We start from the raw sequence: 21,807 nt of genomic DNA, 5'->3' as shown, positions 1-21,807 counted from the left end.
CACTATGCACACCGCTCCTATTGGATGACGGGACGGCGTGCGCGGCGACGTGATGACAACGATGGAGAGCGACAGCGATGCACGGGATCCCGAAGAGGACGGTCTGGAGCGCCGGGGACATGTAAGTGATCGTCACCGGACCACACGGGGCACCTTAAACGGCTATCTGGTGGCAGCTGAAGAAGTCTGCGCTGCCGTATAGTCGTTTATGCGATGGCCCCGACATACAAAAGCATCGTATATAATCGTATATATATATATATATATAAAAATAAAAACTCCATAAATCAACGGGAAACGTATGGCACACTGCAGTATCTGCACAGTGTTTCCCAACCAGGGTGCCTCCAACTGTTGCAAAACTACAACTCCCAGCATGCCCGGACAGCCAAAGCCCTAAAAACATTCACGTTAAACGGAAACAAAAATGAGGCGCGAGCGCACCATAATCTGCCACTTGTCTGATCCCACAGATGCCGAATTATGATATAGCGATCCCCACTCCCTAAACAGACAGTCTCAGGTTGGGACTCTAATTCCAAACAGTGCATCACTAGCTATGGCAAAACTACAACTCCCAGCATGGCCATGTAGCCAAAGACTGTCTGGGCATGCTGGGTGTTGTAGTCTTGCAACAGCTAGAGACACACCAGTCTTGGGTTGAGGCTCTAATTCAGTGTTTTCCAAACAGCCTCTCCCCATCTGTTGCAAAACTACAACTCCCAGCATGCCCAGACAGTCTTACGGTTTCGTTTTGCAACAGCTGGAGACACACCAGTCTATGGCTGTGACTCTAATTCAATGTTTTCCAAACAGTGTTTCACTAGCTGTTGCAAAACTACAAATCCCAGCATGCCCAGACAGCCTTTGGCTGTCTGGGCATGCTGGGAGTTGTAGTTTTGCAACAAATGCAGCCCCACCAGTCTCAAACTCAGTGTTTTCTAAACAGCGTGTCTCCAGCTGTTGCAACACTACAACTCCCAGCATTCCCGGACAGATTCCTTTGGCTGTCTGGGCATGCTGGGAGTCGTAGTTTTGCAAACAGGCTGTTTGAAAAACACTGCTCATTCATGTGACCGATCTGTCTTGACCCCATAGAAGAGATTGGGGGTAATTTGTCAGATCTGGTTGCCCTTAGCAACCAGTCCGCTCCCAGCTGTCATATGCCATTTATTTTCGAATGTAAGCCACGTCCTGATTGGTTGCTATGGGAAGCTGCTCCTCTTCTCCTTTGCACCAGTTTGGTCTATCTCCCCCATCATTGTATCCTCAGGCTCTGTTATCCTATTCCCTCCATGATTTTGTAGTTTTGCCCTCATTGTGGTGACCCAGGGAGGAGCGTGCCCTTTCTTTCTCCCCATCTCTCCCTGTGTCCCTTCTTTAGTCCTCCCCCACTCACTGCAGTTGGTCTGTGTGTTGCCTGCGGTGAAGAAAACAGGAATGTCCCCCCCTCTCCCTGTACGTCACCGCTGATGTGTCTTGTTCCTCCAGCCCATTCCTCCTCTCCCTCCAGTCATCATATTCTTCTCTTCCCTGTTCCCTCTATCGCTCTGCATCCCCCTCTCCTCCATTGATCTCCCTCGCCCCTTGTCCTCACATACATAGAGGATGATGATGATGTGACTCCCCCTCCCACCACCACCACCACCACCACCATCCTCCTGCTTCTGCTGGTCCTCCCCTCCTCTCTGCAGTGCTGAGAATAGTCCGGCTATGAATCCGCTCTTAACCCCCAATCTCCTCCTGGTCTCGTCGGATTCTCCTCTGCAGTCGGGGGACAGCCCCCTATCACCTCCGCAATCGTCGCTGCTAGGAGCCCCCTATGCCCAAGGTGGGGGGGCCTCGGCTTTGCGCAATGACTTTGGTTCCAACATCAGCGTCTTGAAGACCCTGAACTTGAGGTTCCGTTGCTTCTTGGCCAAGGTTCATGAGCTGGAACGTAGGAACCGCTCTCTGGAGAGGGCGTTGGAGAGAGCCCAGGGAGCAGGGCCCATCACCAGGGACCAAGCAGTCCAGACCGGCTTTGTGGGGCCCATTTTACCGCCGCCTCTTCTGGGGCTCACCCGTCCGACCCCGACGCCCCCCCCTCCTCAACCATGGGTGTACGGGGCACGGAGGCTGATGACCAGGTCCGATGTGAGCTCAGTTGGCGCTGGATGTGGAGCTTATTGGGGTCACGCCGACGGGGTCGGAGTTCAGATTGACACCATCACCCCTGAGATCAGAGCTCTGTACAATGTTTTGGGGAAGGTCAAGAGGGAACGAGATGCCTACAAGCAGAGGTAAGGACCAGATCTGTACATTATGTGCATATTAATTCCAACTGGACTTTTTCCTTCGAAGTCCCTAAATTGAGGGATCTCACGTAATGTTCTACAGAACCATTCCAGAATATAATACATGTTGGGGGATCTCACATAATAGTCTTCAGAACCATTCCAGAATATAATACATGTTGGGGGATCTCACATAATAGTCTTCAGAACCATTCCAGAATATAATACATGTTGGGGGATCTCACGTAATGTTCTACAGAACCATTCCAGAATATAATACATGTTGGGGGATCTCACATAATAGTCTTCAGAACCATTCCAGAATATAATACATGTTGGAGGATCTCACATAATAGTCTTCTGAACCATTCCAGAATATAATACATGTTGGAGGATCTAACATAATAGTCTTCAGAACCATTCCAGAATATAATACATGTTGGAGGATCTAACATAATAGTCTTCAGAACCATTCCAGAATATAATACATGTTCGGGGATCTCACATAATAGTCTTCAGAACCATTCCAGAATATAATACATGTTGGAGGATCTAACATAATAGTCTTCAAAACCATTCCAGAATATAATACATACATGTTGGGGGATCTCACATAATAGTCTTCAGAACCATTCCAGAATATCGTACATGTTGGGGGATCTCACATAATAGTCTTCAGAACCATTCCAGAATATCGTACATGTTGGGGGATCTCACATAATAGTCTTCAGAACCATTCCAGAATATCGTACATGTTGGGTGGTCACCACCAATGGTCGCCTTTAAAATGTCCAAAGGGTTTGACCCCCAGTTTAAAAAAAATGTTATATGGGATCGGAGTTATCCAGCATTCCCTGCCCCTATTCTCCTGTGTCACACCAGATCTCAGTCTAACACCACAGGTAACAACCACAAGAAACCTCCATAACTTTTTGCCTACAGTTGTTAGATAGGATTCTTTACTGTAAGAGCAGTGAGATTATGGAACTCTCTGCCTCATGATGTTGTGATGTCTGACTCAACATACAAGTTCAAGGGGGATCTGGACGTTTTTCTGGAAAACTATAATATTACAGGTTACGGTTATGGATACAAAATTTACAGGGATAGAAAGTTCACCCTGGGATTTATTTTGATGCCATATTGGGGTCAGGAAGGAGTTTTTCCTCTGTCATGGGGCAATTGGCATCAGCATCATGTTTTTTTTTTTTTTTTTTTACCTTCCTCTAGATCAATACGGTAGAGTTATAGGTTGAACTCGATGGACTCTCTTCTTTTTTTTTTTTAAACCTTACAAACTAAGTTACTATGGGGGACATTCATAAAAGTGTTTACCCGTTTTTTTTCTTCTTATATTTGCCGCTAAAAAGTCACATTTTTCTTTGCGACAATCGTTCTTCAAAGCGAGAAAAGCAAAAATATTGATTGCAACTTTTGTAAGGAAATCAGCTTACGGTAGTTAGAGATTTATGAAATGCGAATGTCGCAAAAAAGTCGCAATAGAGTAAAAGTTTTCTTACATTTACTCCAGGAAAATCCTGGCTTACTAAAATACCTCACCTATTTTTGCTTATCTGTGGCAGATTTCAAGATTTTGCTTACGTGCGACAAATTTATTAAGCTCGTGCGACATAATGTTAAATTTGTCGCATGTAAGCAAAACGGCAGTCGGAAAAAAATAACTAAAAAGAAGAGGACTAAAGCAAGGTTTTATAAATGTCCCCCTAGGTGACTCTGACTACCATGTATATGCCCTGCACTTATCTGTAGCTCTTTCCTACTAATCTGCCTGTGTTCCATAATAATTAAAGTGTAAGATTCATGAATAAGGAGGCTTAGGATGAACATTACTACAGGTCCCTTCCAGACAGAAAAGCTGCAGCACATGGGCTTGAAGGGTGCGTAGAAATAAGAATTTAAAGGGGTTCTCCGGTGCTTACACATCTTTTCCCCTATCCAAAGTATAGGGGATAAGATGCCTGATCGCGGGGGTCCCGCCGCTGGGGACCCCCGGGATCTTGCACGCGGCACCCCGTTTGTAATCAGTCCCCGGAGCGTGTTCGCTCCGGGTCTGATTACAGGCGACCACCGGGTCGGCGGCGTGTGACGTCACGCCTCCGCCCCCGTGTGACATCACGCTCCGCCCCTCAATGCAAGCCTACGGGAGGGGGAGTGACAGCCATCACGCCCCCTCCCGTAGGCTTGCATTGAGGGGCGGAGCGTGACGTCACACGCTGCCAACCCTGCGGTCGACCGTAATCAGACCCGGAGCGAACACGCTCCAGGGACTGATTACAAGCGGGGTGCCGCGTGCAAGATCCCGGGGGTCCCCAGCGGCGGGACTCCCACGATCAGGCATCTTATCCCCTATTCTTTGGATAGGGGAAAAGATGTGTAAGCACCGGAGTACCCCTTTAAATGGTAGGATCAATGCATTGCAGAATGGGTATGTATTCTTATACCTACAGCTATGAACATATGAACACTGTGATCCTGGGCCACAGAGCTTGCACTTTACACAAGACTAAACGTAAGCCATTCTGAAGACCGGGGAGGGGTGAGATGAGGTTTTAGTGGTGATTGTTTGGTGAAGTCATAAAGATTGTCCATAAATCATGCATTACATGTACATGCTGACTGGAGGAATTTGTCTTGTAGAGCAGGCTATATACTATAGACCAGTGGTCTCCAACCTGCGAACCTCCAGATGTTGCAAAACTACAACTCCCAGCATGCCCGGACAGCCAGCGGCTGTCCGGGCATGCTGGGAGTTGTAGTTTTGCAACATCTGCAGGTCCGCAGGTTGAAGACCACTTCTATAGACGAATAAGTAAATTGATATAAATGTTCAGCACAGAGGTAATCTACATAGATAGACACAACGTATGTGTGTATATATGTGTATATGTATATTTCAGCATAACTTCCGAATGGGTGGAGATATTTTAATTAAACTTAGTACATGTTATATGTAAAAAACAGAATAAATGAAACTTTACGGATATCCCGATACTGACAATCTCTGTGACCAGAAACAGCGGAGCCTGGACAGATAATTCTTACTTTACCATGACATTGTTCCAGGGGCAGGATGTTTAAAACTCCTAGGCAATCTCTGCAGCCTGAGAGTAGCACGATCTGAAGATGTACCGGAAGTCCCATGCAGGCTGTCCCGATACCTATTATCTCTGCAGTCCAAAAGTAAAACAGCAGAGCCCAGACAGTAATTTATACTTTACTATGACATTGCTCCAGGAAGGATGTTTAAAACTCCTGGGTAATCTCTGCAGCAGTAATGCGATCAGAAGATGTAATGGAAGTCCCATGCGGGATGTCCCGGGAGTAAAGCATCAGAGCCCGGACAGTCAATTCATACTTTACCATGATGTTGGTCTGTTGGCAGGATGTTTAAAACTCCTGGGCAATCTCTGCAGCCTGAGAGTAACACGATCTGAAGATGTACCGGAAGTCCCATGCAGGCTGTCCCAATACCTATTATCTCTGCAGTCCAAAAGTAAAACAGCGGAGCCCAGACAGTAATTTGTACTTTACTATGACATTTCTCCAGGAAGGATGTTTAAAACTCCTGGGTAATCTCTGCAGCAGTATTGCGATCAGAAGATGTAATGGAAGTCCCATGCGGGATGTCCCGGGAGTAAAGCATCAGAGCCCGGACAGTCAATTCCTACTTTACCATGATGTTGGTCTGTTGGCAGGATGTTTAAAACTCCTGGGCAATCTCTGCAGCCTGAGAGTAACACGATCTGAAGATGTACCGGAAGTCCCATGCAGGCTGTCCCAATACCTATTATCTCTGCAGTCCAAAAGTAAAACAGCGGAGCCCAGACAGTAATTTGTACTTTACTATGACATTGCTCCAGGAAGGATGTTTAAAACTCCTGGGTAATCTCTGCAGCAGTAATGCGATCAGAAGATGTAATGGAAGTCCCATGCGGGGATGTCCCGGGAGTAAAGCATCAGAGCCCGGACAGTCAATTCATACTTTACCATGATGTTGGTATGTTGGCAGGATGTTTAAAACTCCTGGGCAATCTCTGCAGCCTGAGAGTAACACGATCTGAAGATGTACCGGAAGTCCCATGCAGGCTGTCCCGATACCTATTATCTCTGCAGTCCAAAAGTAAAACAGCGGAGCCCAGACAGTAATTTGTACTTTACTATGACATTGCTCCAGGAAGGATGTTTAAAACTCCTGGGTAATCTCTGCAGCAGTAATGCGATCAGAAGATGTAATGGAAGTCCCATGCGGGATGTCCCGGGAGTAAAGCATCAGAGCCTGGACAGTTAATTCATACTTTACCATGATGTTGGTCTGTTGGCAGGATGTTTAAAACTCCTGGGCAATCTCTGCAGCCTGAGAGTAGCACGATCTGAAGATGTACCGGAAGTCCCATGCAGGCTGTCCCGATACCTATTATCTCTGCAGTCCAAAAGTAAAACAGCGGAGCCCAGACAGTAATTTATACTTTACTATGACATTGCTCCAGGAAGGATGTTTAAAACTCCTGGGTAATCTCTGCAGCAGTAATGCGATCAGAAGATGTAATGGAAGTCCCATGCGGGAAGTCCTGGGAGTAAAACATCAGAGCCTGGACAGTTAATTCATACTTTACCATGATGTTGGTCTGTTGGCAGGATGTTTAAAACTCCCGGGTAGGAAGACTGGACAATGCTGGGTACTCAGCTAGTTAAAGATATTTATCAGTGACAATGATATACATGTAGCACAAGTTTCTAAATGCAAGGAAAACTAAAGTTGAGTGAGTCAAATTCACAAGCTGTAAAACAAGTAACAATTACGCATTTCGGGTCCAGTCTTCCTCTTCATCAGATTAGGATCCCAATCTGCTTCCCCTGAAACACGTAATTTTAATTGTTTTACTTTATTGTTAATTAAAGGGGTATTCCAGGATTTTTTTTTATTGGACTATGCTACAGGGGCTGTAAAGTTAGTGTAGTTCATAATATAGTGTCTGTACCTGTGTGTGACGGTTTTATCACAATTCTTATGTGATTTTCACCCCAATATTTACTTTTAACAGCATACAAAATGAGTGCTGTCTCAGATTTTTCCCAGCTTGCAATGCGGCCGAAACCTGACATCACTAGTCAGCTGATGACAGGGAGCCTGTCTGCTTCAATGGGTGGAGCGATCGCTTAGTGGGAGAGAGATCTGTAACATCTGGAGGTCCGCAGGTTGAAGACCACTGGTATAGGAAGTTGTACTCACCTGTCCCCGCCGCTCCGGACCGTCACCGCTGCCCTGGATGTCGCCGTCCATCGCTGTCGCCGCGTCCCTGGGGTGTCCCCGACGCTCCGGCAAGGCCTCTGCTTCCCCGGCAACCGCGCTCTCCGTCGCTGCCATCACGTTGCTACGCACGCCGCTCCTATTGGATGACGGGACGGCGTGCGCAGCGACGTGTTGACGACGATGGAGAGCACCAACGATGCAGGGGATCCCGAAGAGGACGCGCGGGAGCCCCGAGGACAGGTAAGTGATCGTCAGCGGACCACACGGGGCACCGTAAACGGCTATCCGGTGGCAACTGAAGCAGTCTGCGCTGCCGGATAGCCGTTTATGCGATGGCCCCGACATTCAAAAGCATCGTATGTTGATGCTGCCTCTGAGAGCCCATCGTATGTTGAAATGATCGTATGTCGGGGCCATCGTAGGTCGGGGGGGTCACTGTATTGATGATGATGCGTGACGAGTGTTGGTGGCCGACCTCTCCTCACTGCAGTCTCTGCAGTATTTCTAGTCAGTAATGGGAATGGTTTATGTCATTACTTGTATCAGCAGAGAACACTTAAAGGGCCGCACAGGTTTATCTGTGGTGTCGGAGGGTAATTTATAGACTGCTATCTAGAAAATGAAGGTGAGGCCCACAACAGCAGCTGCCAGTCTTCAGAGTGTGACTGTGATACAGTGTGCTGCCCTTCGGTAATCATGGAAGCACGCTGAGGGGGGGGGGGGTAGACTTTTATCCCATCTGATCTTTTATTTTTTTTACTTCAATTATTCTACTTTTAAGCCATTATATTTCTTATTTATGTTATACACATATCTATACAGTAGATTGTTTTAAAGGGGTCATCCACCTTACGGTTCACACTACATTATTTCTGAGCGGAATACCACTTTAAAATTCTGCTCGAAAATTTTGGTTCAGCAGAGTGTCATGGCTGCCAATGGGATTCCGGTACCCAGTGCATATGATGGAATTTCAGCAGCGGAGCTTTCCGCCTTCGAAATTCTTCCACCAAAGAATTAATTTGTTCATTCTTTCGGTAGAATGCCACAATGTGAACGGCAATGGGGGAGATTTATTAAAACCTGTGCAAAGGAAAAGTTGCCCAGTTGCCCATAGCAACCAATCAGATCGCTTCTTTCATTTTGCAGAGGCCTTGTTAAAAATGAAAGAAGCGAGCTGATTGGTTGCTATGGGCAACTGGACAACTTTTCCTGTTTCCACAGTCCTAGCAGCAACTGATTCAGTTGGCACCGTCCGCCTATGGAATCTCTGGCCAGAATATTTCCGCCCCGAACCCAGCCTTGGTAGTTCACTGACAATATGTCGGTCACAGGATGTCCTGCTGCTGTATTCTGTGAAGGGACTCAGCAGCAAGTGCTCGATTCTCCTGCAGCGCCACCACAGGACATATAAAATATTACATAGATGACACTGAGATCAAGCAGTAATGCTTGGACACACTGGGTCCTCTAAATCAGAGCTCCCCATATGAGTCCTCAAGGCCTACCAACAGTCCAGGATTGGAATTTTTACCCATTCTATTCCAATAGTGGGCCTTGAGGACTGGATTGGGGACCACTTCTATGAAGAATGAAATGCAGATTGAATGACCTGAACTGGAACTGGAAATGAAAAATGCTTTAATTCTGGGTCAGTAGACCTGCCTTTGGGCCAAGACTTAACACGCTGTTACGCCGAGCGCTCCAGGTCCCTGCTCCTCCCCGGAGCGCTCGCGGCGTTCTCCTCTCTGCAGCGCCCCGGTCAGACCCGCTGACCGGGAGCGCTGCACTGTCACTGCCGGCAGGGATGCGATCCGCGTAGCGGGACGCGCCCACCCGCGGGTCGCATCCCAATCTACTCACCTGTCCCGTTCCCCGGCTGTCACGTCCTGGCGACTCCGCTCTCTAGGCCGCTCGCGCGCCGGCTCTCTAAGATTTAAAGTGCCAGTGCACCACTAATTGGTGCCTGGCCCAATCAGTGTCCATTAGCTTCCCTGCTCCATGTGTATATAAACCCACTTCCCCTTCCTGTCCTTGCCGGATCTTGTTGCCTTTGTGCCTAGTGAAAGCGTTTTTGTGAGTGCCCTTACCAGTGTTACCAGACCTTCTGCCGTTGCCCTTGACTATGAACCTTGCCGCCTGCCTTGACCTTCTGCTACGTCTGACCTCGCCTCTGTCTAGTCCTCCTGTACCAAGCCAGTCTCAGCAGTCAGTGAGGTTGAGCCGCTACCGGTGGACACGACCTGGTTGCTACCGCCGCAGCAAGACCATCCCGCTTTGCGGCGGGCTCTGGTGAAAACCAGTAGCACCTTAGAACTGGTCCACCGGTACGGTCCACGCCAATCCCTCTCTGACACAGAGGATCCACCTTCAGCCTGCCGAATCCTGACACACGCAGCTGTAACACACTTGTAACAGGCCTTAGGTTAAGGTTACACTGCAACTTTGGCTGCAAAGCGAGTGGTGAAGTCAATGGACGCCATGTCACACTGGATCACAACCTTCAGGTGGCTACTATGCCACTAGGTGACCCAACAGTTGTCAAAAACTGACCCAAGATGGACTTGAAGTTGCAGCCGCTTGCAGGTCGCAATGTGACCCTATTCACTTACATCAGCTGTGATCTAGAAACACGACCCAACAATGTTTGGCCAATGAGCATTTGTCACTCAAAATTGCTAAGTTGACCTAGCTTAAAGGGGTACTCCGGCCTTAGACATCTTATCCCCTATCCAAAGGATAGGGGATAAGATGTCTGATCGCGGGGGTTATCTCTCCTTGTCTGATGACTCATGATACAGTGGCCGGAGTATCGTGACATCACGCTCTCCCATAGACTTGCATTGAGGGGGCGGGGCCATGACGTCACGATACCCCGCCGCTGTATCGTGAGTCATCAGACACGGAGCGATCTTCGCTCTGTAAGGCTGATGACAGGGGGTGCAGCAGGAGAGATCGCAGGGGTCCCCAGTGGTGGGACCCCCGCAATCCGAGATCTTATCCCCTATCCTTTGGATAGAGGATAAGATGTCTATGGCCTGAGTACCCCTTTAACCCCTTAAGGATTGAGCCCTTTTTTGCACATCTGACCACTGTCACTTTATGCATTAATAACTCTGGGATGCTTTTACCGATTATTCTGATTCCGAGAGTTTTTTCGTGACATATAAGTGCAATACTATTTTACATGTTTTAAATGTTTATAACTAACTTTTACCGTTCTATCTTAGTGAGCGGACTGCGGCAAGGGCCCTGCCCCCGACCTCACAGTATTATTCAATACATGAAATTATATTTTATATCTTGTTATCAGACAATTCCTTTATTTCTTTTTTATTTATCTCTATTTATTCTGCCTTATTCTAAATTTTCTTCCATGCCTAGTAGGACTGCTATTTTTCCATTTTTTAAATCAATATTCTACTTTATGTTAGTGGTACATTTTTGTTGATACTTGCATAATTTCTTCGTGAAAAAATCTAACATTTTATGAAAAAACTGAAAATGTTGCATTTTTCTATCTTTGAAACTATCTGTTTTTTAAGGAAAATGGACATTCCAAATAAATATTATATTGATTCACATATACAATATGTCTACTTTATGTTGGCATCATAAAGTTGACATGTTTTTACTTTTTGAAGACATCAGAGGGCTTCAAAGTATAGCAGCAATTTTCCAAATTTTCACGAAAATTTCAAAATCTGAATTTTTCAGGGACCAGTTAAGTTTGAATTGGATTTGAGGAGCCTTTCTGTGAGAAATTCTCCATCAATGACCACATTATAGAAACTACACCCCTCAAAGTATTCAAAATGACATTCAGAAAGTTTGTTAACCATTTAGGTGTTTCACAAGAATAGCAGCAAAGTGAAGGAGAAAAATCAAAATCTGCATTTTGTGCACTAACATGTTCTTGTAGCCCCATTTTTTCATTTGGTGGTATTAGGTAAAAAAGCCCTCCAAAATTTGTAGCCCAATTTCTCTCGAGTATGGAAATACCTCATATGTTGACATAAAGTGCTCTGTGGGCTCACAACATGGCTCAAGATGGAAAGAGAAACTGTGGGATTTTTTAAAACAAATTTTGCTGTCATGATTTTTGGGGGCCATGTTGCATTTAGGAAGCCCCCATGGTGCCACAACAGCAAAAAAAATGGCATACTATTTTGGAAACTACACCTCTCAAGGAACGTAACAAGGGGGGGTATAGTGAGCCTTAACACCTCACAGGTGTTTGACGACTTTGCGTTGAAGTTGGACGTGGAAACGGAAAATTTGATTTTTAACACTAAAATTATGGTGTTACCCCAAATTTTTCTTTTTCACAAGGGGTAATTGGAGAAAATGGACCCCAAAATTTGAATCCCAATTTCTCCCGATTAAGAAAATGCCCCATATGTGGATGTTAAGTGCTCTGCTGGCGCACTACAGGCCTCAGAACAGAAGGAGAGCCATTAGTCTTTTTGAGAGAGAATTTTGCTGAAATTGAAGTCAGGGGCCATGTGTATTTTCAAACCTTCCATGATGCCAGAACAGCAGAAACCCCCCACATGGGACACCTTTTTGGAAAATAGACCCCTCCAGGAACGTAACAAGGGTTACAGTGAGTACTTACACCTCACAGGTTTTTTGAACAGTGGGCTGTAAAAGTGAAAAATTTGATTTTTAATCCTACATTGCTGTTATTAACCCCAATTTTTTTTAGTTTCATAAGTAGTACGAGAAGAAAAACTCCAAAAAGTTTGTAGCCCAATTTCTCCAGAATAAGGATATACCCCTTATATGGCAGTAAAGCACTATGCGAGTGCAAAACAGGGCTTAGGAGTGAGACAGCACCAAAGAGATTGGAGGACTAAAGTGGTGCTTTGCACTGCAATGGTTGAGGTTCTGAAGTAAAATCTAGAGAAAAAAAACGGCAAGTGACCACAATTTTGAAACTACACCCCTCAAGGAAGGTAACAAGGGGTACAGTGAGTACTTATACCTCACAGGTTTTTTGAACAGTGGGCTGTAAAATGAAAAATTAGATTTTTTACACTAAAATGCTGGTGTTAACCAATTTTTTATATTTTCACAAGGGGTAATTGGAGAAATTGGGTTACAAATTTTTGAGGACTTTTTCTCCACATATGGGGTAACGTGCTGGGCGGGTGCACAACAAGGCTCAGAAGTCATAGAGGTCCCTTTGTATTTGTGGCCCATGGCATATCAGTAGCTGACGGTTACATACATTCCAAGGAAAATACAAAAATGAAACACCCACATGTGACACCATTACAGAAAGTACCCACCCTGAGGATTGGGTATAGGGGTAAAGAGGACATTTTTAACACACAGGTGTTTCCTAAATTTATTTTCCAGGAATGGATGAAGGGTAGCTTTTGAAAATTGCAATTTCCAACCTATGCTCTGCTTCATTTTTCTGGGAACAACTAACATGTGACTCATGTGACATGTGAATTGTCGCCTGGAAATACGACAGAGCTCAGCGAGAACTCTTCTCATTTGAGGCGGATGTTTGTTACGGACCTAACAGTTACATACATTCAGAGGAAAATACAAGAAAGGAACACCCACATGTGAGAATACTACAAACAGTACACCCCCTAGGGAAGGTGTATAGGGTGAAGTGGAGATTTGGAACAGACGGGTGTTCCCTTCATTTATTTTCCAGGAATGGATGAAGTGTACTATGGGGGGGGGGGGTATATGAAAATTGCTATTTTAATACTGATATGCCAATTATATTCCCAGGATGATGACCCAGAGTATAACCGAAAGTAAAAACCCTAAGCTCTGAATCATCATTCTGGGAATGTGATGTGTGGGGCCGTCCCTTACCATTTTACCTCAAAAGCGCACCCCACTCAGATGGGGAGAGAGCGCTGCGCATTTGAGGCAACTGCAAACCCCCAATGCTGTTGACTCTTTTTTTTTTTTTGGGGGGGGGGGGGAGGGGTTAGTTTTAAATTTTGGAAGACAATGTACTCTGGACTGGTACATTGGAGTATAATTCAAGGGAATTAAAATCAGGGTAATGGATAAAAAATGTAGTGCTAAGTGTGATACTCCCTGAAGCAGTTTTTAATGCAGAGGCCCGGATGAGGCCCAGGGCAAGTGTCCCACTGAGTGGTGGTGTCCTTCCGAATCCCCCTCCTGTGACAGACTCTGCATTTTTTGTGGGATTGTCGCTTCTTTTCAGTGTTGGGGACCTCACCTGGAAAGTGTTGGCCGGGGACGATCCGGGGCACCAAAGTTCCAGAGGTGCTCTGACCCGCTCCTTGGCGGTCACCAAAGATGAGGGCCTTTAGAACTACCTCCTGAAACTGCAGGAATGTCCTTGTGTTGTGCTGCCGTTCCTATGAATTGTGGTGAGCATAAGGACATCCCTCTTGTCCTTATACCTGACTAGCAACAGGTTTTCATGGGAAAAGGCACGGGACTCACCACGAGGGATAGAAGCGTGTACGGGATGGGATGGAAGGCCTCTTTGATTCTTCCGGACTATCCCACAAGCGACCGTGGATCTGGCGGCGAGGGATGTGAAGAGAGGGATACTAGTATAAAAGTTATTTACGTATCCACATGGTAACCTTTATCTAGCAATGGGTGCAAAAGGCCCCAAACGATTTTCCCGCTAACACCCAATGGTGTTGGTGGCGGCCACACGTTTAGCAAAAAAAAAAGGTCTGTGCCCCAAAAAAACACTGGGGGCAGACCGCAGTGCTACGGACCCACGGTAACCTACAGACGGTTTAACCCCTAACTGTCCCTACCTAATATTCTGCTTTCCCTGACTGCTTTCTGTGCACTTGGGGGGGGGAGAGATGGCAGCACGGGGCTCCGTCCTGCACACCAGATCTCTGAAGAATGGTGGGCAGAACGGAGCAGCATGCTCCTGCACCCACCTCCACCCTCTCCATACTGCAGTGATTGGTGCGGTCACTGCGGTCACTGCGGCCACCCAATCACTGCTGTACTGGGATGTGGCAACAATGCCAGTACTGTACGGATGATGATTGGTGGTATATATTACACCACCGATCATCATCATTATCCGGGTCATCGGGTCACACGTGACCCAGATGACCCGGAACAGCCGCAGACCACCGGTTAGTATTTACTAATGATTTCAGCAGGCATCCGACTCCGATCCCCGCCCGGCGATTTACCAGCGGTCATCGGCGATCGGTGATATGGGGCGACCTCAGGACCCCCCTGGCGATATGCCGGAATGCCTGCTGGACAATATCAGCAGGCATCCGGTCCGGTCCCTACTCGGCTAGCGGCAGGGGCCAGAAGAACGCAGGGCGTACCCATACACCCTGCGTCCTTAAGGGGTTAAGGCTGGTTTCACATATAATATTTTGACCCTCATTTTTAGCCAAAACCAGTGGTGGAACCGACACAGAAAAAAAACTATAATAGAAAAAGTTGCACCTTTTTCTGTGTTTGGATCTCACTCCTGGTTTTGTCTAAAAACACTGACCAAAATACAGTCGTGAAGCCGGCCTGAGGCTACATGGAGACTTTTCATAGCACTTACTGATTTTAACAACAGAGTGACAGCTGCAGCTCCGGGGGTTAAAAAACAACCAATAGCATTAAAGAAGGTCTCAGTGAAGTCCTAGCCTAAGGCCTTGTTCACACAGAATTTATAAACTATATTCTGGTGTGTGTTACAGTCGAAAATGTGCACCAAAAACAAGGCAAGCCCCATTGTTTTCAATTGGGCCATGTGTCACAGTTTACTCCAGTGGTCTCAAACTGTGGCCCTCAAGAAATTTTAAAACTTGTTGATAGGGGGTTAATTGAACGTATTGCTAAATCAGTCATTGGGAACCGGACGTGGTCGGACCATGCTCCTGTTAGCATTGAAATCACTGGTAATGCTGTTCAATATAGTGATTTTGTCTGGCAGGCCAACTCCCACCTCATAGCACACTCCGAACATTCAGCTAAAATTGAGGGGGCTCTTCTGGAGTACTTTTCCCTTAATAATACCCCGGATGTCTCCGAGCTGTCTGTTTGGCTTGCGCATAAGGCGGTAATTAGAGGCTCCTTTATTCAGTTGGGGTCCTTCCTTAAAAAGCAAAGATTGACTTCGGTCAATGAATCACTTCACAAGATTTCGGTGTTAGAATCACTTTTACAATCAAACTACTCCGCGGATAATGCCTCCTTGCTAACTCAGGAACGTCTTCGCCTCCGAAGATTATTACTGTCAGACTTTGAGCGTGCCCTACATAGATCTCAAATTAAGTATTATACGCAGGATAATAAGACGGGATCTTTATTAGCCAGAAAGCTTAAACCAGCCCGCTTCAAACAACGTATACCTTCCCTTAAACACCCTACTAAACACACTGTCCACCAGGCTCCGAGAGAGATTGCTACTGCTTTCAAAGACTACTATGAAAGCCTTTACAATATCCGAGCAGACCCCTCCTGTATCCAGCCTGATCAGGTTAAAATAGATTCCTTTCTCTCAACTCTCAATCTCCCTAAACGTTCCCCCTCTTCCTTAGCCTTGCTTAATACCCCTATCTCTCCTCAGGAGATCTCCGATGCTGTGAAATCCCTCCCTTCCAAAAAGACCCCAGGACCTGACGGACTACCGAACGAATACTATAAACGATATCTCCCAATCTTACTACCACATCTTCTTCCCGTCTTTAACAATGCTATGACGACCGGTTCTCTGCCACCTGACATGCTTGACGCTTTAATCACGACGATCCCCAAACCCGGCAAACCCATGGACTTAACTAGCAACTTTAGACCCATATCGCTACTGAATAGTGACGCCAAACTTTATGCTAAGATATTGGCGAATCGCCTCCGCCCTCTGATGCCTAGCTTACTGAGCAGAGATCAGGTTGGATTTACGGTAAGGAGACAAGCTCCCGATAACACTAGGAGGATCATTACGTTGTTGCAACATTGTGAGCAATCTTTAACCCCTGCCGTGTTTCTCACTTTAGATGCCGAAAAAGCGCTCGACAGAGTGAGCTGGTGCTTTGTATTCTCTGCTCTACGAACCTTCGGCTTTGAGGGCGAGATCCTCACGGCAATTCGAGCCTTATACTCAAACCCAGTGGCACGAGTCTTCACTAATGGAGCTCTTTCGCACCGGTTCACTCTGTCGAATGGTACGCGGCAGGGATGCCCCCTCTCGCCCCTCATATTCCTAATAGCTATTGAACCTCTAGCACAGTCTATCAGACAAAATCGACTGATCAGGGGCATACCGGTTGGAGGGGTTGAACACAAGCTTGCCCTTTTTGCGGACGATGTGATCTTGACGTTGACTGACCCAGTGACCTCCATGCCGGCACTCTTTGATACAATCCGTCTCTTTGGGGATCTTTCCTATTATAAATTGAATGTCAGCAAATCACTAATTTTTACCAGTAAACATACCAGACGCTGACCTAGACTCTCTCAGACATTCCTTCTCCCTTGATTGGCAGCATCGGTGCGTCTCCTACTTGGGGATTCTACTTACTTCTCCTTCCTCCCAACTATTCTCTACTAATTTTCTACCGCTGCAGTCTTCTATTTCTCAATCTTGCAGAGAATACGGGAAACATATGGTCTCCTGGATGGGTCGAATCTCGGCATTTAAAATGCTCCTTCTGCCAAAATTATTGTACTTGTTTCGTACACTCCCGATCGCCATCCCGAGCTCGTTCTTCCAATCTCTGAATAGAGTCATGGACTCCTTTTTGTGGCAATCTATTCGCCCTAGGGTCCCCAGATCAGTTCTTACTTGCACAAAAGGAAATGGCGGACTGGGTAGGCCTCATATTGAGGACTACTACAGAGCGTGCATTCTGGATCAGGCGAGGTTTTGGTGGTCGGGAGATGCGAATAAAAAATGGGTAGCTTTAGAACAACATTTTAGCCCCCAGTGCCGCCTTAAATCTAGACTACTAGCCCCAGACCCAAAGAGACTAGTTCCCAAAACTGGGATTTCTGCCATTGATATTACAGACAAGATTTGGAGACTGAATGTGCGTCGGGCCCCTAATAGTCAACCTTGCCCACTATCTGCTCTACCCCTAGATGTCTTACATTTATGTATCCCAGACCTCAATCTGACTGGTTGGTCGGACATGGGTGTTCTGTCGGTCAGGGACCTATTGGATGAACATGGACTTCTCCACTTCTCCTCCCTCAGGCATAGGTTCCCCATCCCGCAAAAGGACTTTTATAAGAGTTTACAAATTAGGAGCTATCTAGCAACTGGCCAACTGCAAAAGGTCACCCTACCTCCGAGATTGCTGGGGTTTCTAGGAGTGTCTGGCTCATGTGCCGGAGGAATCACCTTTTTTTATGGTTTTCTGGGGCAGAGATCGGAGTTACTCCAACATACTTACATGAGCAGGTGGGAGAGGGACTTGGGGGTTGAGATCGCTCCAGAGCAGTGGCAGACCGCCTTTCGTGACATCAACTCCTACTTTAAATGTACCAATCACCAGGAGACATTGTACAAAACAATCTACAGGTGGTATTTCACCCCCACCAGATTGCACAAGATTGACCCTTCCCTACCATCTGTATGCTGGAGGGGGTGCGGAGAGGCGGGCTCCCTGCTACACGTTCTTTGGGAATGTCCGAAGGTACAACCATTGTGGAAGGGGGCTGCTTTAACTATAGATTGGCTCCCGGGCCTACAGATTCAGTTGGAACCCTCTACAGCCTTGCTGCTACTGGATTTAGATAAGTACCCTTCTAATTCTAGACACCTAGTAGCACATGTGCTGATGTCCACCAAATTGCTCATTGCTAGGAAATGGAGGTCCCCTGATCTTCCATGTTTATCGGAAATCTTGGCTTATGTTAATTTCTCTTGTGCATGTGAGCGTGCCTATGCTTTAGCTAACTCTAGTGATCATAGATTCCTCAGAAGGTGGGACTTATGGATGCATAGCCCCCACTACTGTTAATTATAGGGGTTGCTATCAGTGCTTCTCATTTTCCTTGTCCCCCTTTCCCTCTCACCCCTTCCCCCTTACCCAGGTTCTTTTCCGCTTCTTTCTTTTTACCGCACATGCACGATCCACCTATACCGTTAATGGCCGCAGCCTTAGGGCCTAGGTACCCGCTAGCTCTTCTCCTGATGCTATTCATATTTTCGGTTTGTACCCTATGCAACCAATAGTGTTTTGTTTGATGGTTTACTGTACCGGTTATTCTGTCACCTCTATAGACACGCCTAATGTGGCGAATGTCGATTCGTTCTTATGTTGATGTGTATTACTGATTATCACTGTTCATATTCTGTACTATTCCAAATTATCCGGAATAGGAATGTTCTCCTTGTGTTATATATTGGAAACTTAATAAAAAAAAAATAAAAAGAAGTTTTAAAATTTCAACTCCCAGCATGCCCGGACAGCCATTGGCTGTCAGGGCATGCTGGGAGTTAAAGTTTTGAAAAAAAACATCTGGAGGGCCACAGCTTGAGACCACTGGTTTACTCACTGGGCATTAAAGGGGTATTCCAGGCAAAAACTTTTATATATATATATATATATATATATATATATATATATATATATATATCAACTGGCTCCGGAAAGTTAAACTGATTTGTAAATTACTTCTATTAAAAAATCTTAATCCTTCCAATAGTTATTAGATTCTGAAGTTGAGTTGTTGTTTTCTGTCTAACTGCTCTCTGATGACTCACGTCCCGGGAGCTGTGCAGCTCCTATGGGGATATTCTCCCATCATGCACAGCTCCCGGGATGTGACATCATCATTGAGCAGTTAGACAGAAAGCTAATAACTTCCGAAGCTAATAACTATTGGAAGGATTAAGATTTTTTAATAGAAGTAATTTACAAATCTGTTTAACTTTCCGGAGCCAGTTGATGTATAAATTTTTTTTTTTGCCTGGAATACCCCTTTAATCTCAAATACTCATTTGCTGCTTTTATCGTTTCAGATTACACGTTGCAGCCCAGTCGTGGTATTTACATGCACTTTACTGCTAGTTGTTGAGCTTCATCTGTATTTGCTGGAACAGCCATGACAATTACAGCAACTACAAAATTAGGGGCTGGCCCTGGGGTAGATATGGGAGCCGGTCCTGGGAAAACTTGGAGGTGGGGAACAGGGCTGTGTAAGGGGCCCCAAAAATTTCTGATGGCAGCCCTGCCCCATATACCTGAATGTTCTAAATAGAGATAGGAGGGGTAAGCTGCTGCCAGATGCTTTTAAGGTAATGAATCTAATCCTTACATTGATCCCTAATATGAATATACCGTATTTTTTGCCCTATAGGACGCACCGGCGTATAAGACCTATTTTTAGGTGCAAAATCTAAAAAATTTAAGATTTTGAACCCAATAGTGGCCTTCAACCTGCGGACCTCCAGATGTTGCAAAACTACAACTCCCAGCATGCCCGGACAGCCGGTGGCTGTCCGGGCATGCTGGGAGTTGTAGTTTTGCAACATCTGGAGGCCCGCAGGTTGAAGACCACTGATATAGGAGGTAATACTCACGTGTCACCGCCGCTCCGGACCCGTCACCGCTGCCCTGGATGTCGCTCCATCGCTGTCGCCGTGTCCCCGTCGCTCCGGAACGTCTCTGCTGCCGGCCGGGTATCTTCGCTCTCCGTCGCTGTCGTCACGTCGTTACGCACACCGACGCACGCCGACGCACATACGCGACAACGTGATGACGAGGAAGGAGAGCGCCGGCCATACAGGGATCCCTGAACGGAGAAGACACCGAGGAGGCAGGTAAGGTCCCTCCCGGTGTCCTGTAAGCACTAACCCGGCTATTCAGTCGGGCTGTTCGAGACCGCCGCGGTGAAATCGCGGCGGTCCCGAACAGACCGACTGAACAGCCGGGTTAGTGTCACTTTCCCTTCAGACGCGGCGGTCAGCTTTGATCGCCGCATCTGAAGGGTTAATACAGGGCATCACCGCGATCGGTGATCTCCTGTATTAGCCGCGAGTCCCGGCCGTTGATGGCCACAGGGACCGCCGCGATAGGGGTGTATTCACCGTATAAGACGCACCGACTTTTTCCCCCCAGTTTTGGGGAAGAAAAAGTGCGTCTTATACGGCGAAAAATACGGTGATCTGCGCCCTGCATCTTCTCAGCTTCCTACAATCAGATAATGACACTTCGTTTTTTACAGATTAAGTAATTTTATTATATTATTAGTAATAAAAAGAATTGAAAGCTGATGCTGGATTCCATCCGGTGAAGACCTGACAAGCCCTCCACATTAGAGTATCAGATAGAGATGGGTGGTCGGAGATGTAGGTCATGGAGCGGTGGGTGGTGATGAATCCAGAGATGGTATTGCCCATGTTGGTGGTAAAGCGTCTGGATGCATAGGGGCATTGTGGTAATTCTCTGCCCATGCAGAACACAAAATGGCACACTATTGAAGACTTGCTGGAACATCTCCGGGATGGGCTCTTTCCATATCTCACCGTAAGGCACCGGGATCCTCTGCGTTGTGTATGACTCCAAGGAACCGTGATTGGTGATGACTGGAGATTCCACTTTGCCAGCTTCCAACTTCTCCCAATTTATAGAGAAGAGAAAGGGATGATTGCGGATGTCTCCATGTTCCCCTAATCTCTGTGACTGGTCTTTACATAAGAGCCGTGCTAAGAAGTCTCCAGTGAAAGGTCCAAACCAGATGGATTTTACAGGACGTTCTAAGACGTTTCTTTCCACTTGTACATTACTTTTTCCACAGAAAGGGGTTTTTCCCGTTAACATCAGGTGCTAACCTTCGGCTGTCCAGGCATGCTGGGAGTTGTAGTTTTGCCACAGCTGGAGACACAGTGGGAGATTCATCATAACCTGTACGGAGGAAAAGTCAGTCAACCAGTTGCCCATAGCAACCAATCAGATCACTACTTTCATTTTTGAAAAGGCCTCTGAAAAATAAAAGGAAGCGATCTGATTGGTTGCTATGGGCAACTGGGCAAAGTTTCCTCAGCACAAGTCTTGATAAATCTCCTCAACACTGATTGGAAAACACTGAGCGTATCCTCAGCTTCCTATGGAGATAGATAGATAGATATGAGATAGATAGATAGATAGATAGATAGATAGATAGATAGATAGATATGAGATAGATAGAAGATAGATAGAAGATGGATATGAGATAGATAGATAGATATGAGATAGATAGATATGAGATAGATAGATAGATATGAAATAGATAGATAGATAGATAGATAGAAGATAGATAGAAGATAGATATGAGATAGAT

The 21,807-nt window shown here is 46.2% G+C and overlaps 1 protein-coding gene across 1 annotated transcript in view; it reads left to right on the top strand.

Annotated features, from left to right (window-relative positions):
- The first annotated feature begins 1,278 nt into the window (after positions 1-1,278).
- The window catches only part of IFFO1 (intermediate filament family orphan 1), a 71,565-nt gene continuing 51,036 nt past the window's right edge, over positions 1,279-21,807 (top strand). The window contains exon 1 of the mRNA XM_056529405.1: positions 1,279-2,282. Within this exon, the coding sequence (XP_056385380.1) occupies positions 1,714-2,282 (569 nt within the window). The 5' untranslated portion in view covers positions 1,279-1,713. The remainder of the gene's footprint in view (positions 2,283-21,807) is intronic.

Source organism: Hyla sarda, chromosome 7 (assembly GCF_029499605.1).
Source record: "Hyla sarda isolate aHylSar1 chromosome 7, aHylSar1.hap1, whole genome shotgun sequence".
In the NCBI taxonomy this organism is placed as follows: Eukaryota; Metazoa; Chordata; class Amphibia; order Anura; family Hylidae; genus Hyla; species Hyla sarda.
This window is presented reverse-complemented; position numbering and strand designations above follow the sequence as displayed.